General features: G+C 49.2%; 1 protein-coding gene across 1 annotated transcript in view; it reads left to right on the top strand.

Annotated features, from left to right (window-relative positions):
• Positions 1-211: 211 nt before the first annotated feature.
• COL23A1 (collagen type XXIII alpha 1 chain) overlaps positions 212-22,688 on the top strand; it is a 114,642-nt gene continuing 92,165 nt past the window's right edge. Inside the window, 4 exon segments of the mRNA XM_049778442.1 lie at positions 212-234; positions 2,781-2,980; positions 3,099-3,514; positions 19,657-19,723. Of these exon segments, the coding sequence (XP_049634399.1) occupies positions 212-234; positions 2,781-2,980; positions 3,099-3,514; positions 19,657-19,723 (706 nt within the window).

The following is a 22,688-nucleotide window of genomic DNA, read 5'->3' on the forward strand; positions in this document are numbered from 1 at the left end:
GGATTAATGGCTACAATGTACACGTTTTGCAATTCATAGCTTTTCGAAGCAGTGTTTGAAGCAGGACACAACTCTCAGCTCCAGAGACATAAATACAGGGCTTAGCTTGTTATGACAGTGTTTGCCATGGTCAAACGCACCCCCCTTGGGAGGCGTACCCCACTATTTGAGAAGCACTGCTCTACACTCAGGAACACTCCGGTGGAGACCGATGCCGGATTGGCTGCAATCAAGGTAAGTGCCTTTTCTGCTGTACTATCACTGGCCCCTCTTTTTTTTTTTTTTAATTAAAAACAAAGTTTTTGTTTTGTTTTGGAGCCACACCCAGCAGTGCTCAGGGTTATACCTGCCTTTGGGTTCAGTCATGGCAGTTTCTGGGGGAGCACATGGGATGCTCGAGCACATGCGAGGCCCTATCCACTGTACTATTGCCCTGACCCTGCCTTCTTTCTTTCTTTCTTTCTTTCTTTCTTTCTTTCTTTCTTTCTTTCTTTCTTTCTTTCTTTCTTTCTTTCTTTCTTTCTTTCTTTCTTTCTTTCTTTCTTTCTTTCTTTCTTTCTTTCTTTCTTTCTTTCTTTCTTTCTTTCTTTCTTTCTTTCTTTCTTTCTTCTTTCTTTCCTTTCTTCTTCTTTCTTTCTTTCTTTCTTTCTTTCTTTCTTTCTTTCTTTCTTTCTTTCTTTCTTTCTTTCTTTCTTTCTTTCTTTCTTTCTTTCTTTCTTTCTTTCTTCTTTCTTTCCTTTCTTCTTTCTTTCTTTCTTTCTTTCTTTCTTTCTTTCTTTCTTTCTTTCTTTCTTTCTTTCTTTCTTTCTTTCTTTCTTTCTTTCTTTCTTTCTTTCTTTCTTTCTTTCTTTCTTCTTTCTTTCCTTTCTTTCTTTCTTTCTTTCTTTCTTTCTTTCTTTCTTTCTTTCTTTCTTTCTTTCTTTCTTTCTTTCTTTCTTTCTTTCTTTCTTTCTTTCTTTCTTTCTTGTTGGCTTATTTTTACTTTGGGGCCACACCCATCTCTGCTCAGTACTTTTATTTCTTTTTCTTTTGAGGGGGAGGAAGAGAGGAGAGGAGAGAGGGTGGGAGAGAGAGTAGACTTTTACTTTTTTTTTTTGGGGGGGGGGTTTTGGGCCCCGGTAACGCTCAGGGGTTACTCCTGGCTATGTGCTCAGAAGTTGCTCCTGGCTTGGGGGACCATATGGGACACCGGGGATCGAACCGCAGTCCGTCCAAGGCTAGCGCAGGCAAGGCAGGCACCTTACCTTTAGCACCACCGCCTGGCCCCAGACTTTTACTTTTAAGCTCAGAGATCACTCCTGGTGGGGCTCGGGATTATTTGCAGTGCTGGGGTTGAGCCTGTGTCAGTGGTCTGCAAGGCAAGTGCCTACCTGCTGTCCTGTCTCCAACCACTGATTCCCACCTTTTTTTTTTTTTTTTTTTTTTGAATCACACCCAGCAGCGCTCAGGAGTTATTCCTAGCTCTTCGCTCAGAAATTGCTCCTGGCAGGCTCGGGGGACCATATGGGATGCCGGGATTCGAACTGCCACTGTTTGCATGCAAAGCAAACGCCTTACCTCCATGCTATCTCTTCACCCCCCCCTTTTTTTGTAATTTTTTTATTCCTACCATTTTAGGAGAGGCTCTGGCCCCAGAAATTAATAAACCAAAAGTATATGGCAAAGGAGAGAGAGAGAGAGAGAGAGAGAGAGAGAGAGAGAGAGAGAGTACAGAATTTAGGAGTTTGCCTTACATGTAGCAGATTTGAGTTTAATCCCTGGCACTGCATGGTCCCCTGAGCAAATGCCAGGAATGAAACCAGAAGCAGAAGTAAACCCTGAACATAGGGTGTGACTCAAAACCCATCACTACCCCCCCAAAAATAAACAATAGTAATTCTATTCTAAACTCAGGAAGTTTCCTCAGAGTCCTGGGTTCTGCCATTTCTGATTTTTTTTGTTGTTGTTTTGGGTCACACCCGCCAGCGCTCAGGGCTTATTCCTGGCTTTACGCTCAGAGATCGCTCCTGGCGGGCTCGGGGGACCATATGGGATGCCAGGATTCGAACCACCGTCCTGGATGCAAGGCAAACGCCCTACTCCATACCATCTCTCTGGCCCATTTTCTGAATATTCTTGGATTTAGACTTTCCACTCTCCTGCTGGGAACCCACACTGTATAAATACGCCTGGTATATGGGGAGCGACAAGGGGATATCACTGACTTCCTGCTGGACTTGGGGCCCCACTATACTCTTGTTTAGCTCCCTGGCCTGAATGCGAGTGGCATTTGCTGCAAAACCATTAAAGTTGTTGCCTTCAGATCAGTTCTAGCCAAATTGTTTTTACTGGAGGAAGCTATCGGGCAGGAGAGATAGGACAAGGGATTATGGCACCTGCATTGCGTACCACCCACTCAGATTTGGGTCCCATAGTGTCTCCTGAACCCTGTCAGGAGTAAGCCCTGAGCCAAGACAGCCCTGAAAACAAAACCAGGAGTGAGCCCTGAGCTAGGGGTCAGCCCGGTGCACAGAGCCAGAATTGATCCTAATCACAGAACCAGAGTGAGCCCTGAACAGAGCCAGGAGCCATCCTGGAGCGCAGTCAGAAGTCATGCCTGAGCACAGAACGAGGACTGAGCATTGGGCATAGCATCAGGAGCCATCCTTGAGCAGCCAGGGATCATCCCTGAGCAGACTCAAGAGTGTTCCAAACAGAACTAGGAGTGAGCCCTGATCACAGAGCCAGGATGTGATCCAACACCCTTCCTGTCGCTCTCCATCTCCACGAGGGTTGCGAAGGGGAAGCTTGCTGCCACCAGGCGACGCTCGCGCCCCATCGAAGACGCACCCGCTAAACTCCCAAACGTTTCAAAGTTTGCAAACTTTAGGTAGCCAGTGTCATCGAGTCACCAAGGTTCGTTCACTCCAGCCGCGGGGCAAACGACCCCTGGGGACCTACGGGGCTCGCCCGGCCCTGCCTACAGTGGGGTTCAGCCGGGGTGCGCGCTGGGCTGCAGGGGTCGGCGGGAGCGCGCGCACTCGCGGCACGGGGGGCCGGGGCAGGGCCGAGGCGCGCTCCTCCCCTGGAGGGTGGGTCCCCGTTCCTTTTCTGGCCAGGGTGGATTTGCATAGAGGAAACTGCCCCCAAAGTGGCCGCAGTTGCCTGGAGCGGCGGCGGCGGCGAAGAGGGGTGCGCTGCTCTTGCCACGGCCCCGGACGTCCAGTTCCCGCGCGACCCCCCTAGACCCGCAGCAGCCCGGGAGCGCGCCATGAGCCCCGGCCCGCGCGCGCGCGGCGATGCGCTGCAGGGCGCCCCGGGTGGCTGCGGCGTCGCGGGTCACCCCGCGGCCTGGGGGCTCGGCGCGCTCTGCCTGCTGCTGTCTGCGGCCGCGGCGGCCGCTTGTCTGCGCCTGAGCGTCGAGGCGGCCGCGCTGCAGCGCCGGGTGGCCGCGTTGGAGCTGGAGCTGGGGCAGTTCCCGCCGCGCCGCGCCTGGGCGGCCCCGGAGCCCCACCTGGAGCGCCCCGCGCGCGAGGTGAGACGGACGCGCCCCGAATAACGGGCCCGGCCGGGAGTAGCGGGGAGCTCTGTGCACCGGCACGTGGAGGGTCGGGTTCACTGCAGCACTCTCGGCGCTGCCGAGAGCGAAGTCGGTTTTGGGGATGGCCCTGGGCGGGAGCTGGGACGCACACCCGAGCTAACGCGCCCCGAGGGAAGGAAGCGTCCTCCCGGACCCAGTGCCCGAGGCGGGTCTGAGCGACTCAGCTCAGAGCGGGGAGACCCGGGCGTGAGCGTAGTCGCTGGAGGTGACGGGGCGGACCTCGGACTCCTGGGTCGGTGTCCAGCTTTCACTCTTGGTGGTGTTGGGGGGTTCCGATGGGATGCTGAGCATCCATCCGCAAGCGAGGCAAGTGGGTTTCCTGCTGTACTATCTCTGACCTCGCATACATTTGGGTTTCTTTTTTTGGGGGGGGTTGTTTGGTTTTGGGCCACACCCGGCGGCACTCGGGTTACTTTTGACAGGCTCGAGGCGGGGGAGGGGATGCCGGGGATCGAACCCGGGTCAGCTGCGTGCAAAGCAAACGCCAGACCAGCTCTGCTATCGCTCCAGACCCTCACCATACATTTTTAAATAGAACTTAATATAGAGGACTGGAGCGATAGCACAGCGGTAAGGCGTTTGCCTTGCTCTCTGTCAACACAGGACGTACCCAAATTTGAATCTCGACATCTCAAATGGTACCCCGCGCCTGCCACGAGCGACTTCTGAGCACAGAGCCAGGAGTGACCCCTGAGCCGCCCAGGTGTGACCCCCCCCCCAAAAAAAAAGAAAGAAAAAGCTTACATATACTTACATATGCTCTCATCTTATTTTCTTAAGTTTTTGAGCCACATCTGGCTGCTCTCAGGGGTCACTGCTGGCAATGCGCGGGAGACCCTATATACCCAATATGTCGCTGGAAATTGAACCTGGAATCAGGTTTGGAACCTTTCAGGGCAAGGAAAGCAGTCAGCGCAAGTTCAGAGACCTTGACGTTACTGAAATTGATGCCGCATTCCGTCTGGTCTGGCTTCGGATGGGGGCAAAATTGCTGCTTCATGAAATGATTTCCGATTTCACCCTGGAAAAGTGCCTGCAAGTTTTACAAATCTCGCAGGAGGGCTATTTGCAGTTCCCTGGGGTGCTTTCATAATTACTGCCCATTTTCTGTACGGGCATTCCCCCCAAGACTGAGGCATTAAGTTGAATTACAGAAAGCCAGTCAAATTTCTACTTTTCCAGTCTTTTCCAGTTTGGGGCTATGGGGGTGGGGGAGACACACATGCATAGCAGTGCTTCGGGTTACTTCTGGCGGTGCTCTGGGGACCATATGCCAGATTTTGGTTGGAGATCTACTGTCCTTGGGGCTGACACCTGGCTCTCTGCTTGAGGATCACTCCTGGCAGAGCAAGGCAAGCAACTTACCCCCTGTGCTATCTCTCTAGCTTGTTATCTTTTCTTTTGGGGGCTGGCTACAACCCGAAGTGCTCAAGACTTACTCCTGGCTCTGTGCTCAGGTTCACTCCTCTTGGGGCTCAGGGGATCGTATGGGATGCTGGAGATCGAACCCAGGTTGGCTTTGGCAAATCAGGCCTCCTACCCACCCACAGTCACTCTGCTTGGACTGTTAACTAGCAGACCTACTTACTACATTGGACTAAACCACCAGATGTGATGGAATCCCTGAGAAATCCTGGTAAAACCTTTTATGAGGAACTTGAAAATACTGTCCATTGGTGTCTACAGGGAGCTCCTGGGAAAACAAGCAGTGCTGGGAAATGTGGATTTTTCTTGGCACATGGGGAATTAAACCCACAGCTCCACACTTATGAGATAGCCATCTTTGTTTCCCCATGCCTTTTTTTTTTTTTTTTTTTTTTGGTTTTTGGGTCACACCCGGCGGTGCTCAGGGGTTACTCCTGGCTGTCTGCTCAGAAATAGCTCCTGGCAGGCACGGGGGACTATATGGGACACCGGGATTCGAACCAACCACCTTTGGTCCTGGATCGTCTGCTTGCAAGGCAAGCGCCACTGTGCTATCTCTCCGGGCCCTTCCCCATGCCTTTTTTCCTCCTTAATTTAAAATATTTTTGTCTCGAAAAAAATTTGAATTTGGGAGGGGGAATAGGGTCACACTGTGCTGCACTCAGGGGTTACTCCTTGCTCTGCGCTCAGAAATCACTCCTGGCAGGTTCAGGGGACCATTTGGGATGCTGGGGATCTAACCTGAGTTGGCCACATGCAAGGCAAATGCCCTACCTGTTATGCTATCGCTCTGGCCTCCTCATAATTTGAAATTTTATTGTAGTTTAGGTCACATGTTAATGAAAATGTTAACACTTAAGGTGCTTATTTGTTTTGGGGCCACAACCTGTGATGCTCAGGGGTACTCCTACCTCTGCATTTATGGTTCACTCTAGACAATGCTCAAGGAACCATCTGAGATGCTAGGGATCAAAGCCTGCTCTGCCATGTACAAGGCAAGTGCCCTTCCTGCTGTCCTATTACTGCAGCCCCATTGGTGTTTTATGTTTTGTATTTGTATTTATGACCACACCTGGCAGCGCTCAAGGCTGATTGCTGGCTTTGGAGCAGGGATAACTCCTGGCAGGGCTTGAGGGATCCTATACATTGTTAGGGATCAAACCCAAGTAAATCTTACGCAAGACCAGCTCCTTATTTGCTGCACTCTTTCTTTCTAGCTGCAACATTTATGGTTTTGATGTGCTAAGTTTCAGCATCATCACCTCCACCACTGTCATGTGTTGAGGGTTTTGGGCCACAACTCCTGATACTCAAGGGCTACTCTTGACTGTGCACTTGAAAATTAGTCCTAGCAGTGCACAGGGGACCATCTGAGATGTGGGGTCCCAGCCACACTGTTTTGTTTTTTTTTTCCAGTTTTGATGCCACACCCGGCCATGCTCAAGGGCTACTCCTGGCTCTGTGCTCAAAGGGTCATTCCTGGCTGTGCTCGGGGACATATATATGGGACTCTGAGGATCAAACCCAGGTCGGTTACATCCAAGGCAAATGTCCTACCCATTGTGATATTGCTTCAGCATTGAGCCACAATTTTTTTTTTAATACACTCCTCTGTCGTCACATATGAAAACATGCTTAGGGCTCAGGGGATCAGGTGGTGTTGGGAATTGAACCCAGGCTTCCTGCATTCACGGTCAGGGGTTGGAGAGACTGGACAGGGGTGACAACACTAGCTTTCCTCACAAATGACCTCAGTTTGTTCCCTGGCACTGCATCAAGTCCCTGAGCATCTCCAGGAGGGACCTCTGGGCACAGAACCCGGAGTCACCTCTAAGCACAACTGGTGTGGCCCAAAATACAATAAAAGAAAGGAAGGAAGTGCTAAGCCTGTTGTAGTATCGCTCCAACCCTGAAATTTGATCCTTAAATACTGATCTCATTGTTGTTAGACACAATCTCTCCTCTGTCACCTCCTCATTCCTCCCTTTTCCCCTCATCTTCTCCCTCTGGCTCTTGTGTTAGTTTTTGTTTTGGGGCCACACCTGGTGGTGCTCTGGGGTTACTCTGGTTCTACACTCAGGGATCATTCCTGGACCATATGGGATACTGGGGATCAAACCCTGGGTCTATTACATCTAAGGCAAGTAAGTGCCCTCCCTGCTGTACTGCCACTCTGGCTTTTTTTTTTTTTCCTCACAATTTTGGTTCTCACTCTGGGTGCTCAGGGGTTACTCCTGGCTCTTGCACTCAGAAATCACTCCTGGCATTGCTCATGGGACCATAAGGGATGTGGAGATCAAACCCAGGTTGGCCAAAGCAAGTGTCTTTCCAGCAGTGTCCTCCAGCTCTTCCTCTAGCTCTTGACTAAAATCGGTTCATTAAATGAGGAGGAAAGAGAGGGGCCGGAGCAATATAGTACAAAGATTAAGGTACTTGTCTTGCTCATGGCCAACCAGGGCTCAATCCGTGGCATTCCATATGGTTCCCCAGGCACTGCCAGGAGTAACCCCTGAGCATCTCTGTATGGCAAAACAACAGTGCAGCAGCAAAGGAGGCAAGAAATAACATTCATCAGTGGCCAAAGGATATAGTAATTACAATTGAATGACACACACACACACACACACACACACACACACACACACACACACACACACACACACAAGACTATACAGGGGCTATAAATCAGGTATGAACTCCTCCCATTCCCGGGTGGCTGTAATAGGAGACCGGAACATGTCTGAGGGGAGGCTTCGGAGCCTGGCCAGCTGTGTCTATGGTGCTCTGGGTAGGACCAAGTGGGGTGCTGGTCATTGGCTTTAAATAGATGTGAAGGTGAGAGCACAGACAGAAAGGGCTTCCCTTGCATGGCCAGCCCCGTTCTACCCTTGACGCCAAGTGGTTCTTTCAGGAAGCATGCCAGGCATAGCCTGAAATGTATGCACCTACTCATACACAGACAGACATACAGAGATACACAGACATACAGAAACGCACATACAAAGAAATAGTTTGGAACATATTTTATGGAGGCTCTTTTGTGGCCTTGGCTGTTGGGGTTCTCAGAATTGAAGCTCAGCTCATTGACCATCAGGATACTTCCTTTTCGGGCCGGAGTGATAGGATAGCAGGGAGGGCATTTGCCAAGCCAAGATAAATCCCCTGAGCACAGCTAGGAATGATTCCTGAGCGCAGAGCCAGGAGTAACCTGAGCACCACTGGAATGATCCAAAAGCAGGATAAAAGATACTTCCCTTGTTTGGGGGCCACACAATATGGGGATTTGGAGATACTCTAGTTTCAGTTTTTGGAAGCATCTGATGTTGGGGATCAAACTGGGACTCTCCCACATATGAACATGTACTCTAGCCTTTTAAACGGACTTGTGTGTGTGTGTGTGTGTGTGTGTGTGTGTCTCGCATGCCTCGCATGCGTGTGTACCTTTGCGGCTCACCTCGCAATGCCCAAGGCTTACTCTTGGGTCTTCCATCAGTAATTATTCCTGGTGGGGCTCCACATGAGATGCTAAGGACCGAACCCCACGTCAGCTGTGTGCAAGGCAAATACCCTACCCACTGTACTACCACTTTGACCGAACTCTGGAAATCTTTTAAAGAAAGACCTGGCCACGGTTTTTGGTTTTCATTTATTCTCAGTGAAGCCTCTTTTTAATTCAAAGCTGAAGTGGTTGGGAAGCCGGGGGTGGGGGGCAGGGCGCCAGCTCGTTCTTTTTTTTTTTTTAACCAAGAAGCTTGTTTGCACCATTTGGGAGGCAGAAGTCATGTCCCAATTAAAGAATAGAAATCCTTGCCAACCACACAGAACTTTAATGTCAGGGGGAAAAAGCGTTTCAGCCAAGAAAAACCACAGTTAACACGGCTTGTGCTGTCTTTGTTCCCTGGGGAGCAGAACTGGGCAGTGACTGTTTGGGGGGTTATCTGATGTCCCTGATAACAGAGTGACAGCAGCTAGAGAAGGGGAACATTCATGAACTTGGGGGGCAATGAACTCCCCCACCACATTTCCCAGTCTCCCTAAGAAATGGTTTTTCAGAACATGAAAAGAGGTTTTTGACGCAAGAGTTCTGAGCGATAGTATCTTCGGTAAGACCCAAGAATCTGGGTACAAAGCAAGCATTTGCTGGGAGTCATTGAAAAGTGTTTGGGGGGCACTGGAAAGATGGTGAAGGGGGCTGGGTGAATGCTTGGCAAGTGAGAGTCCAGTGTTACCTCTCTGAGCACAGTTGAGAATAGCACTCAAGTACCACTAGGTGTGGCCCAAAACCTGTCATAGTGGTGATAAAAATAATAAAATAAGGGGGCATATAAGGAGAGATAGCATGGAGGTAAGGCATTTGCCTTGCATGCAGAAAGTTGGTGGTTCGAATCATGGCATCCCATATGGTCCCCCAAGCCTGCCAAGAGCAATTTCTGATCGTAGAGCCAGGAGTAACCCCTGAGCGCTGCTGGGTGTGATGCAAAAACCAAATAATAATAATAATAATAATAATAATAATAATAATAATAATAATAATAATAATAATAATAATAATAAGCTTTTCAGAAGGCCTTGCCCTGGTGATTTGTATCTTGCTCCTAACAGATACATGTCACTACTGTATCAGTTTGTACAGCTATTGTAGCACATTAACAAAAGCAAAAGAGGAGAAACAATTTATCCTCAGAAAAACTCATCTCACCAGGGTTCATTGCTGACATCTGCCCTTCTTTAAGCAAGACCTTGGAAACAAGGCAAACTCATAGATAATGTAAAGAGTCAACCTGGAACCTTCCCCCGCCCCATTCTCCAGACAACTCTCTTTAATGGTTTAGTTACTCAAAAATCCAGAATCAAGGTGATGGTGGTTTTCAAAAAGGAAGGAGCTGGGTGAGATAGAACAGGAGGTTAAGATGCTTTGCATCCACCAACCCTGTTCAAATCCTTGGCACCATAAATGCGTCCTTGACCACCACCAGGGGTCACCACCCTATTGAGCCCAGAGCTAGTCATTAGTCTCTGGGCATCACCAGGGGGCACTCCTGAGCACAGAGCCAGGAATAGCCTAAGAGCACTTTTTTTTGTTTGTTTGTTTTTGTTTTGGGGCGCTCAGGGATTACTCCTGATCTTGGGCTCAGAAATCACTCCTGGCAGGTTCAGGAGACCATATGAGATGTCGAGGATTGAACCCAGGTCTGCATGCAAGGCAAACGTCCTACCACTGTGTTATCACTCCGGCCCCCTATGAGCACTTTTTTTCCCCTATAGCACTTTTGAAGTATGATCCGGAGTTCTCAGAAAAAAGAGAAGGAGAACGAGGACCACCAGGTTGCCTAAGAAAAGTGGGAAGGAGATGGATTGAGATGTCAAATTTGTGTTTATTCTGGGGTCACTCCTGTTGCTGTTGGCAGGGCACAAGGTCTTAAGAATGGTGTGCAGAGCCTATGTTTTGAGTTTCATTTCCAGCCATGGAGTTCTGGTGGCCTCTCTGAGCATCTGCCATTTGTCTAGTAGCTGTCTCATTAGTGTTTCAGTAACAATACAAACTTGTAGACCCTGGAGAAAACTATAAAGGGGGGGGGTGGGAGTTGGTGGCTTCTGTTTCACCCACACCTATGCTTCCCAATCTGTGACTCTTTCCTGCGATGTTGGGAGCACTTTGGAGTGGCTTCTTGGACTCCTTCGGTCCTGGACAAGGTTTGATCGATGGAACTTTTCACACCTTGACTGGGAAGCCTGTTGATTTCATTCCTGAAGGTGGAATCTGGATGGAATTTTCTTTTTCCCAGGGCGAGCAAGGGGAAGTAAGTTTTTCTGCTTTAGTTTGATTGCTTTTTCTTTTTGTTTTTGAACCACACCCATTGGTGCTCAGGGATCACTCCTGGTGGGGATTGGAGGGGGCCATGTTTGGTTCCAGGGACCAAACTCAGGTCAGCCACATGCAAGACAAGCACCCTCCCTGCTATACTATACTATGGTGATTTTTTCCTCCCACCTTTTTTTGCTTTGTTTCTCTGGACCACCCAACTGTCTTCAGTACTTTATCCTGGTTCTAGTCCAAGAATCACTCAATGAAGGACTTGGGGGGCGTAGGTCAGTGTGCGCAAAGTCAGCACTTTAATCCCTGTGCTACCTACCAAGGATCAGCCAGGGCTTCCTGTATGAACTCTGGCCCTTCGAACTAGATCCCTAGCTAAGAGGGTCAACTTTGCCATTTTCAACTTAAATTATGGATGGGGGTTCTAGAGAGCTATTATTGGGGTTTAACCTTGCATGTGGCCAACCTTGGTTTGATCTCTGGCTTTTTATTGGGTTCTCCTGAGCACCACTAAAGGGCACATCTGGGCACAGAGCTGGAAATAGCCCCTGAGAATTGTCAAATTGATTTGGGGGCCCCCAAATCCTAACCCCTGCTCAAATGATAGTAGTGGTGGAAGATTGAGAGGAGCATGGAGAACCGGGAATTGAATCAGGGCATCACATTGTGACAGGCACACAAGTTCCTGTGGATTCCACTTTCTGCCTGTTGATTTGGGGTTTTGATCCAGCTTTAAGGACAAGACTGCCCTTGACATTCACAGGTATCCCGGGCAGTTTAAACCCACTGCTTCGATGGGTCGTCAAAGAAGCTCTACAATAGGCAAAGAAGCTTCAGTTTCTCTGTGGCGTGAAATTTGATTTCCTTTCCATTTGTTATTGTTGGAAGTGAAACATTCAGGCTGAGCCGAAGAAAACTTTGAAAAGCTGTGGATGATGCCTGAGAGATAGCACAGTGGGTAGGGTGTTTGCCTTGCATGTGGCCGACCTGAATTCAATCCTCGACATCCCCTCTGGTCCCTCAAGCCTGGTAGGAGTAATTTCTGAGTGCAGAGCCAGGAGTAATCCCTGAGCACCACCAGCATGGTCCAAAAACAAAAACAAAACCAAAAAGAACAAACAAAAAGAAAAAGAATAGCTGTGAAGGCAGCAGAGAGAGCTCAAGAGTTGAGGCTTTTGAGTTTGAGGTTTTGTATGTGGGAGTCCCAGGTTCAATCCTGAACACCAGAACTTTCCCCACTTTGATCTCAACCACTGCCACCATACCACTGGGGGGTGATCCCCGAGGACAGAGCAAGGAGTAATATCTGAGCCTTATCACGCTCCTGAAAAAAACAACAACAACAACAACAAAGTAAAGGTAGTTTGGGGCTAGGACATGACTTACAAAGGAGGGTGCATGCTTGCTGTGTGCAAAGCCCTGAGCTGGATCTCTGTGCCAGCCACTCACTACCACCAACAGAATCAGATTGGAGAATCTGAAGAGTCATTGAACTAGACCCCTGGTGGGTAAGGGCAAAGCCTTGAGGCCCACCTCTTCTGCCTGCCCCTGGAGCCCCAGCAGCTGAGCATGCATCTCCCTCAGGAGTCAACCACGACCTGCTGCAACTTCCCTGCCTAACCTCTGCATGCTTGAGTTGTTTCACTATTGATGATTGACCCAGGCTCCTGCAAGGCTGGACCAGATGTCTGGATGTGATCTTTGCTCTGGAGACTTTGCAGTGCAGGGATGGACACCCAGGCCTCCTCTACGCCGAGCCTGTGCTCAGTTCTTTCTTAAGGTGTTAGTTATGGGGCCATCCCTGGTGATGTTCAGGGGACCCTATGGGTGCTAGGGGTTGAACCCAGCTATGTGCAAGGCAAGCACCTTCCCTATGCTCAATTATTTGTCTCCCCAGCCTGGATGATTTGAGGATTTACTTGTGGAAGGAGGGTTTTCTTCTAGCAATGTTCAAGAGTTCATTTCCTTCCTTTCTTCTCTCCATGACCCTTGATCCAGATAAGTCATCCTGATGGTGTTTGAACTCAATGATGTAGCAGTACCAAGGGATCAAATCTGAAGACACAAGACTTGAGCTTTAGGTCAATTTTCCCAAGATCTGGTTTCTGGACAGTGGTGCTTTCTTCTGGCCTTCATCTACCCATGTGTGAAATGTTCATTGTCTCATCAGAAGGTCATTAATGGGGATTGAACTAGTGCCCAGGGTAACAAATCCATGTCAAGACCAGCTCTTCTTGGAAAGCTTGCGGCTTTTGTTTCTATTTAGGGTCACACCGTGCTCAGGGCTGACTCTTGGCTTTATGCTTGGGGATCACTTCTGGCTCTGCTTAGGAATGATTCCTGAGTCTGTAATCAGGGATGACTCCTGGCTCTGTGCCTGGAGTTGACTCTGTCTCAGTGCTCTGGGATCACAGTTGTCAATGTTGACCATTCCTTACTTTGTGCTTGGGGGTCACTCCTGGTGTTGCTAGGGGTGGAATAGAGTTCGGCCCTGTGCAAGACCAGCATCTTAACTCCTAAACTCTCTGGCCCCTATGGAAAACTTTTTCTTTTTCTCTTTTTGTTCTTGGGTCACACATGAAAGTGTTCAAGGCTTAACTCCTGACTCTGAGCTCAGGAACAACTCGTGGCATTGTTCCAAGGACCACAGGAGATGCTGGGGATTTAACCTCAATGGGTCATGTGCAAGATAAGCACGTGCCTGCTGTACTGTCTCTCTAGTCCTGTGGAGAGCTTTCTTTCTTTCTTTGTTTTTGGGACACACCCTGCAGTGCCCAGGGATTACTCCTAGCTCTGCACCCAGGAATCATTCCTTGTTGTGCTCGGGAGACCAATTTGAGATGCTGGGGATCTAATCTGGACTGACTGTATGAAAGGCAAGCACCTTATCCACCTCAGGCCCCTGGAGGACTTTTTTAAACAGGCTCTAAAAGGGTGCCTGTGGTCTGTCTGCTACTTGGTAAGGGAACTCTGATCATGTGTCTGAGCAAAGGAGTCTTTTCCCAGGGGGTGCTACGAGGGTGTTAAGACCGCACAGAAGCAGGAAAGGAATTAGCACATATCCAGTCTGAGCCAAGATGGAGGATGGAGATTTGGAACCAAAGCAGAGTTTTGAGGGAGCTTCAGATCTGTGTGTGTCTCACCCCCTACCCCCGCCCTGCATCTGTCAATGAGATTTTATCTACCAACACAATTCCACATTGATGACCAAAATAAAAATCTCATTCGTTCCCAAAAATTGCTTCTATGACTTTCTCTCGATGCGAGGGGTACCCAGACACCTCATAAATTTGCTCTGGTTAATGAATGGGTCTGTTTGGGTAATTATGCCACAGGGCCTCAACCCCCCACAAATGTTCTTCATTAACCTGATGAATTGGTGGCTTCACACACATCTGCTTCAACTCACATCGCTAAATGAGAAAATCTGTTTTTTTTTTTTTTTTTTTTTAATGTTGCCACCATATCTGGGATAAGGATGAAGTTGAGGGGTGATGTTGGGGCATGGGGAGGAAAGTGTCTTAAATAGCTCATGTCAACTTCTCTGGTGGCATTTGCTCCCAACTTGGAGTTGTGAAAAAAATCATAAAGCAATTACAGTACAGCTTCACTATTCTCTGAAGACAGATCCAATCCGTGCCTCCTGACTTTAGGCCTCCAAAAGAGGAAGAAGAGTAGAACCTTCTCTCTGTGAGGTCAACAACCCAGGGACATCGAAAGAAAGCACAGCGGGCCACGGAAAGGTGTTTGGAACATGGATCTGAAATTGGGCTTTGGGGCTCAAATGATAGTACAGTGGGGAGGGCTTTTGCCTTGCACACACGGCCAGTCCGGGTTTGATCCTCAACATCTTCTATGGTCCCCTGTGCACCACCAGGAGTGATTCCTGGGCTCAGAGCCAGGAGTCACCGCTGAGCACCTCTGGGTGTGGCCCTCCAAAACGAAAGTCTAGCTCTGTTTTTTGGGTTGTTTTGGGGATTCACCCTTAGCAGTGCTGGACATGTTACTTCTGGATCTGTGCTCAGTAAACCATGTGGTGCTGGTGGAATTGAACCAGATTTAGCTATAGGCACCACCAGTACTCTCTTTCTGGTTCTGGCTGTTTGTTTGTTTGTTTTGATTTTGGGGTCACACCCAGCAGTGCTCAGGGGTTACTCCTGGCTCTGCTCTCAGAAATTGCCTTGACAGGCTCTGGGGACCATATGGGATGTCAGGGATCGAACCGAGGTCCTTCCTGGGTTGGTCGCATGCAAGGCAAATTCCCTACTGCTGTGTTATCAACCTGGCCCACACAATTCTTGTTTGTATTTGGGTCACACCTCTTGATGCTCAGGGCTTACTCCTGGCTTTGTACTCAGGATTTACCCTTTCTTGGCTGACTTGAGGAACCATAAAGGATGCCGGGAATTGAACCCGAGTCAGCCACGTGTAAGGCAAGCGCCCTCCCCTTTGTACATACTTGGCTCCTGGAAACACTATTCAGCATCTTTTTTTCCCACCTACCATGAGGTTCTGTCTGAAGGTTGGCATATAGGATTTTCATCAGTCTCAGCCCTGTTCCAGGCACAGAGCACCCCAACATCTTGGTGGCTGTTTTTTTGTTTTTTGTTTTTGTTTGTTTGATCACAGTTGGCAGTATTCAGGACTGACACCTGGCTCTGTGCTCAGTCAGGGATCACTCCTGATAGGGCTTGGGGAATCGTAAGTGGTTCCAGATATTGGATTTGGGTTGGCTGTATGTAAGGCAAGCTCTTTCCCATCTATCCCCTGATTCTTAATTTTCATGTGGATGTATTCACGTTCACTCTGGTTTTTATTTGGTGAAGTGAGGGGATGGATAGAACTACACCTGGTGTTGTTCAGGGATTACTCCTGGCTGACTCAGTGGATCATATGGGGTGCTGGTGTCTGAACCACATTAGCCACATACAAGGCCAAAGCCTCTCCCACTGTATTAATACTCAGGGCCCTGAAATTCACTCTTTCGATCAAGTTCCCTTTACTTCTGACAAATGCATTGAGTCCTATCTCTACCTCCCTAAATCCACACAGAGCAAGATCACTCCCATTGTCTTCCCCTTGACCCTTTGAACTCTCCCTCTCACCTCCACCCACTTTCTACAACCACACATCTAATTGCTTCCCTGATCCTTCTGTATGACCTGATACATGGCAACCTGATATGTTGATAGCAACATATCTGTTCTTTTGATGGAGGAGGCAATCTGAATGGCATATGCAAGAGCTATTCCTGGCTCTATGTTCAGGAGCAACCCTTGGTGTTGTTCAGGGGACCGTTTAGTGCGAGGGACTTTAATTGGGCTGGTGTAGGCTTTGCATGGGAGAGACCTAGGTTCTGTTCAGACATTGTATGAGTTGAAGCAGCACTGGAGTGACCCCTGCATTTAAGCTCAGAGTAACCCCTCTGAGCAACACTTCTGTGGTGCCCCTTAGAGGATCCAAACAATGAATATTTCAGGACACTATCAATTTTGTTTTTGTTTTGTTTGCTTGTTTGGGGCCACACCCAACAGTGCTCATGGATGACTCTTGACTCTACACTCAGGCATCACTCCTGGTGTTGCTCAGAGGTCCACATAAGGTGCTAGGGTTGGCCATGTTCAAGGCAAGAACTTTACTTGCTGTATATAGTCTCTCCAGTTCTCCAATGTGACAGTTTTATCAAACGAATTCACTATCTCAAGTGAGACCACAATTTTGAGGAGCCAGTTTTCTCTGCTCAGGCTGGTTTATTTCTTCCAGTCGGGTCTAGTCAAAGGCTTGGAACATTATGGCTTTATTTGCAGCCTTTTACAGAAATGACTGCATTACATTTTTTGCATGTTAATATTGCTTCAAAATGCAACCTTTTAGCTTGTGGGAAGACAGCTTTGGCCACCACAGATCATGAATTAATTTTTCATCTGACCATTAAAAAAAAAAAACACCTCTATTTTTCTGATTAATTCCCCCTCTGGGTTCTTACCATTCCCACAAACCCCAAGTCCCCTTCTCAATATTTCTCAAGAACTTCTACCCAAATCTCCTTTCTTCTCAGAAACCTCCTTGATTTAGTTTTGGATTCAAAGCTTGTTTGCATATGTAAAAACCCGGGCTGTATTGTTTGCAGATGCCAGGGGGTGCTGCCAGATAATTGAATGTAGAAAAGTTGAGACTTTTAAATCATTTTGACAAACCTGGACACAAAAGAATGTTTTCAGAGAATTAAGGAAAACTTCTTTTTTTTGTCTAAGAAAAAAATGGCATGGAAATAAAGATGGGGGGGATAGGATTTCTAATTTAAACATTTAACTTTGTTCCTCATAGTGATGTTTCAAACCCACAGAAAAGGGGGGTGGGGGAATGGCGCTGGAGGACAATAAAACTTTGCAGATTGCCCATAGAATCAGGGAAAATCAAATGCATAAAAGGAATAGGCTGCAAAACAAGAGACTCAACCATCATCCATAGTTCCAGTCTTTGAATTTTAAGATTAGACGTTCTACTCTAGACGTAAAGATAATATAATGCTTAATTCCGTGCACAGACCAGGGTTCCATCTCTGACACCACAGGGTTATCCTGAGCACCACCAGGGGGCGATCCTAAGCACAGGGCCTAGAATTGCCCCCAGCACCATTCACAGTCTAGTACCCAACACAGGGAAGGATAAGGAAGCTGCTAGCACAGGTATTATGAGCTGGGAACCCAGAACTTGGGGATTGGAGCAATCGTACAGTGGGTAGAGCATTTGCCTTGCAACAACAGGCTTGATCCTGGCACTACATATGGTCCCCTGAGCCTGTCAGGAATAATTCCTGAATGTAGAGCTAGGAGTAACACCTGAACTAAACATCACCATGTTCCCATTTCTGAGGTAAGCACAGAGCTTGTAAGGAAGTGGTGAACCTCTGCTTCTCCAATCTCCTTCCCTGTACCTGAGAGCTCAGAAGTCACCTTTGCCTGTTCCACAAAACTCTGAGATTCGGTCTTTGAAGATGGTTGAGGTTGGGTGAAGCTGGCAGTGGACTGGAACTCAAAAGGGCTTGCAGGTCCTGGGCAGTTCCACCTGCATTCATCATGTGCCTGTTCCATGCTAGGCTGCAGATCAGGGTATCTTGGACCCCAAAGTACCCCCCTTTTCATTGGCATGGCTTTATTTCATTGCTGTTTGTTTTAGGCCACACCCATCAATGCTTAGGGCTTACTCCTCACTCTGTACTCAGGAATTACTCATGGCAGTCTTTGGGGGCATCATATAGGATGCTGGGGATTGAACTCCTAACTGGTAGTGTGCCAATGCCCTACTCATTGTACTATCGCTCTGACCCCTGGATTAGTGTTTTTCACCTGGTGGATATTTGGTTAGAACTCAAGTCTTGGCTAAATTGGTGGCTTAGGGACCTGGACTTAGGACTTGGGTCTCATTTCTTCTCTCCTGACTTGGGGTTGTCTTGTCTGCTCGGTTGGGACAGTCATTGGCCCTTGTGTGGTGACCCCAGGATCAAATGTGGCTGTGGTTGTGCAGAAGCTGTTGGTCTCCCACATCACAGGGCTGTTAAATTGAGGGAGATCTCAAGCGGTATTCAGGAGGTCATGGACCAAAACAAACAAACAAACAAACAAAAACAAAAAAACAGGCCTTTGGTTCAGTGCAAAGAGTGTGAAGCTATGAAGCTGCTCAAGCCAGTGGGAAGATGGGCCATGCTGGGTACCTCCAGAACTACATGGGTTCTAACTAATTGGGCTCTAGAGTTTCACTCTTATGAAAGACCCAAATGAACACAGAGCTGGACATGTGTGGAGGCCCCAGTAACTCTGGGCCATGGAATCCAGCCAGTAAGAGAAAGGAGAACAGGATACAGGGAGAAATGAATTAGAGGTTTGAGGGTCGCAAAGAACTGCGGCCTTGTGGCCATGTTGCCTCCTGAGCTCTGTCTATGGGAAGGGACTGTCTCGAATGTATGGGACTCTTAGGGTGATTTTCTTTGGTTATTGGGCCACAGTTGGTAGTGCTCAGGGTTTATTCTTGGCTCTGTACTCAGGGATCACTCCTGGAGAACCCCAGTGGCCCCTCTGGGGTGTCAGGTTTCAAACCAGAGTTGGCCACATGCTAAGCAAGCACCTTCCCAGCTTCATCAGGTAAGGTGGCATTGGGTTGGCCAGTCCCATGGTCCACTCCAGCCTGTGGGACCTCACTCTGCTATCTCCTGGGTGCCAATGAAGTCAGCTCTTGAGAACAGTCTCCAGGCTGGTGGAGTGGGACAGTCTTCCATTCTGGATGACTACGAGTGAGGACATCAGAGTTCCTTTTTTTGGGGGGTGGGGAGCCACACCTGGGACTATATGGGAAGTCGGTGGATCGGACCGCAATCTGTCCTAGGTCAACTATGTGCAAGGCAAACGCCCTACTGCTGCACTCTAGCTTCAGGTTCACTTTGTTTTTTAAGCCAGTCAAATTGAGCAGTGGAGGGTTTATATACCAACTTTTGGGGATTTATATACCAACTTTTGTGATACTAGCATTAATAAGTTCTGATAAACCACTGCCATCGGACCAGCCTCAGGGTCACTTTTGATTTGCCTCAGGCCTTCTGCTTGCAGTGGCGCTCTGTGGCATTTTTGTCTGAGAAAACTGCCACCTTCCTTCAGGAACTGAGCCTCAGACCTAAGCTTAGGCTTGTTTTCACACCTCAACACCCCTTGGAGCCTGCAGAACCCATGAAGTATGACCCAGAAATCCCATCATGGGAAGGTTCAAGCTGTTCACCGATCCTCATCACCCCTGTTCACCAACCCAACTCGGCCTGACTCTCCCCCTTTCTTCCCCTGTACAGAAGCTGGATGGACTGGTCAAACTCCGGAAGGTTCGAGAAGCCCCAACTGAGTGCACCTGTGCCCCAGGTAAGTGGGGCAGCTCCTGGGGCCCGGCCCAGCCTCCCTGAGCAGTTTCCCAAGACGTGGGTATGAACAGTGTTGATTTCCCCAGACACAGGTGTGGAAGGCGCAGGGCAATGGCATGGTTTCCCCAGATTCAGTGCAGATAGGAGTAGGGAGATGATTAGTTGTTCCCAGATGCGGCGTGGATGGGGGACAGGCACTGACTTGGTTTCCCCAGGTGATGTGGATGGGGGCAGGGCCGGAGAGATGGCATGGAGGTAGGGCATTTGCCTTGCATGCAGAAGGACAGTGGTTCGAATCCCAGCATCCCTTATGGTCCCCGAGCTTGCCAGGAGCGATTTATGAGCATAGAGCCAGGAGTAACCACTGAGCACTGCTGGGTGTGACCCCCCCAAAAAAAACAAACAAACAAAAAAAAGAGTTTCTTGGGGCCGGAGAGATAGCATGGAGGTAAGGCGTTTGCCTTTCATGCAGGAGGTCATCAGTTCGAATCCCGGCATCCCATATGGTCCCCCGTGCCTGCCAGGAGCAATTTCTGAGCCTGGAGCCAGGAATAACCTCTGAGCACTGCTGGGTGTGACCCAAAAACCACAAAAAAAAAAAAAAAAAAAGAGTTTCTTTTTGCTGTTCCTACTCAGTTCCATAAATGTCGCTTGTTATTTGATTCAGAGTTGGAACCTGCAAAGCTCCGACTCCTTTTTCCCTGATTAGTTTTGGTGTTCAGTTATGTGTGTGGTGGGGGGTGGGGTCCTGGTCTATATTTTGTCACCCAGTAAATGGGTTTAGTCCTGAGCACACAGGACTCTGATCAGCATGTGATACACCTGAGTGCTCATGAATTGAGTTTGCCCCAGGGTTTTTTTTGGGGGGGGGGGGGATTCTGTGTATTCTGTTTCCAGCCCTGTCAGCTGTCTCTTTGCTAGTTCCCAAAGGCTGTGTCCTTGACTCACTTGTGTTCTGGCCACATGCTGTGGGGTGAGACCCCTGGATGCTCGTGAGGGGCCTGAGAGGAAGTTGACTGAAGGGAGTCTCCCTGTTCCCCCTTCCTGTTCCATGATGCCTTTTGGTGGCCCCCATTTTGGTACATGAGATTTCCCAGGGCCCCTGCTCCTCCTGGCTTCCTCCCTGATGATTTTCTCCATGGAGGAAGAAGAGGGGCCTCCAGTAGAGCTGACCCTCAGAATCAGCAGTCCTGTCCTCCATGCTCCCCTTCTTTTCCTCAGGCATGTCTATGTTTGTTTCGACCGCCTTGGGTGAGGGTGGTGAGCTGATGGCATCTGAGCATGTAGTTGCTGTGAGATGACTAGTTGTGAGGGTCAGGATCAGTCAGGGTTGGGCCTCTGGGTGTGTTTGTCTCCCGGCCGCCCTGTGGCCAGCTCTGCCCCTCTGGGTCCCGCCTGTCTCTGGGGTTCTGCAGGACAGGGGGCCAGGCAAGGCTGAAAGTCTTTGTTCTTTTCCGAACTCTGTGGCCTCCATCTCTCTGTGCTGTCTGTGTGGCAGAAGTGGCCTTGCCCCCAGAAGGACTTTGAAATGGTCAGAGCTAAGGTGACTGAGCACATCCTAGCAGTTTGTGGTTCTCAAGATGACAAGCTGTGTTGATACATGCAGGTGATCGGAGTTGGGGAGAGAGTGTGGGATCCCAGTTCCATCCCTAGCACTGCCTGCCCCCAGTAAAGCATCAGTCGGGCTGATCCTGGTAGTATTGGCCCTGGGAAGGTCCCAGAGCAGTGCTTGAGGTGCCCGGAAGTGACGTGATGATCAAAGGCACTGTCTTTTCCTCATCAGCATGAACAGGCACATCTGGGCTGTTTTCTGAGAGGCCCATCTTTGTTCCCACTTCTGGGTGTGGGACATGGTGGGTGTAGGGGGCTGCCAGTTAAGCCACATTCCCTCACAGTTCTTTTTTTTTTTTTTGTCACACCCAGTGACTCTCCTGGCTATGCACTCAGAAATTGCTCCTGGCTAGGGGGACCACATGGGACACCGGGCATCGAACCAGGTCTGTCCTGGATCTGCCTCATGCAAGATCAGCACCCTCTGCTGTGCTATCGCTCTGGCCCCTCCCTTACAGTTCTTGACAAGAAGCATATGGTCTTCTCAGCCATTATCTTCTCTGCCATCGCTGGCTGGGCCTTCTCAACCCTTTCATTCCATCTCTTTGGCATGTGTGGTTGGGGGCTGGAATTGCACTCGAGACTGGTTGATGCCTAAGTACCCGGTGTGCCTGGCATTGTCCCGAGCCCTGTGTCTGTGGAGCCACAGTTGTAGGATGTTCCAGAAGGGTACCCACTGTGTTGAGAGTCCTATCCCTGTCCTCTTGGGACCCGTGGTGCACAACAGACCTCTGGCCTGAGCCCTGCTACTTAAACTCCTGCTGTGTGGTCCCGGCTGACCCACCCTAAAACCTAGAAACTACAGCTCCAAAGTTGGATGCAGGCTCTACACCCTCACAGAGCCAAGAGCAGCCCCGAACTAGACCTGAGGGCCAGGGACCTGGCTGATCCCCAGCACTGCCCGGCTGGTCCCCAGACTTCATGCGCTGCCCCCCCCCAGCAGGCCATCATCCCAGTGCCATTGAGAGACCCATACCTGAGCAAAGTGACAGTCCTCAATTTCCCTTCTGTACAATGAACTTCCATCTCTATCTAGAGAGCTGCCATCTCTATCCCCAGAATAGGAGTTCTGTCCCCTGAGAGTGGGGAGCCACTTCACCCCAACCCTGCCCATCTTCACTGAGGGGGCCGGTGGGGGTGCCAGGAGGGAAGGAATTGAGGCTTGGCACAGTTGTGGGTGCCTTCTAGGCAGGATGATAGAATGCAGGGGTGCTGGTCACCAAACCCCAAATGCAGGGACCCACAGTCCCACCAAGGTCACTGACCTTCAGCTTAGTGATTCAACCATGAGGCCTGGGAAGATGAGGAATGTTCCAAGAAAGTGGCACTTCTGTGTCATCTTGTTTCCATGCACA

Source organism: Suncus etruscus, chromosome 8 (genome assembly GCF_024139225.1).
Source record: "Suncus etruscus isolate mSunEtr1 chromosome 8, mSunEtr1.pri.cur, whole genome shotgun sequence".
Taxonomy (NCBI): Eukaryota; Metazoa; Chordata; class Mammalia; order Eulipotyphla; family Soricidae; genus Suncus; species Suncus etruscus.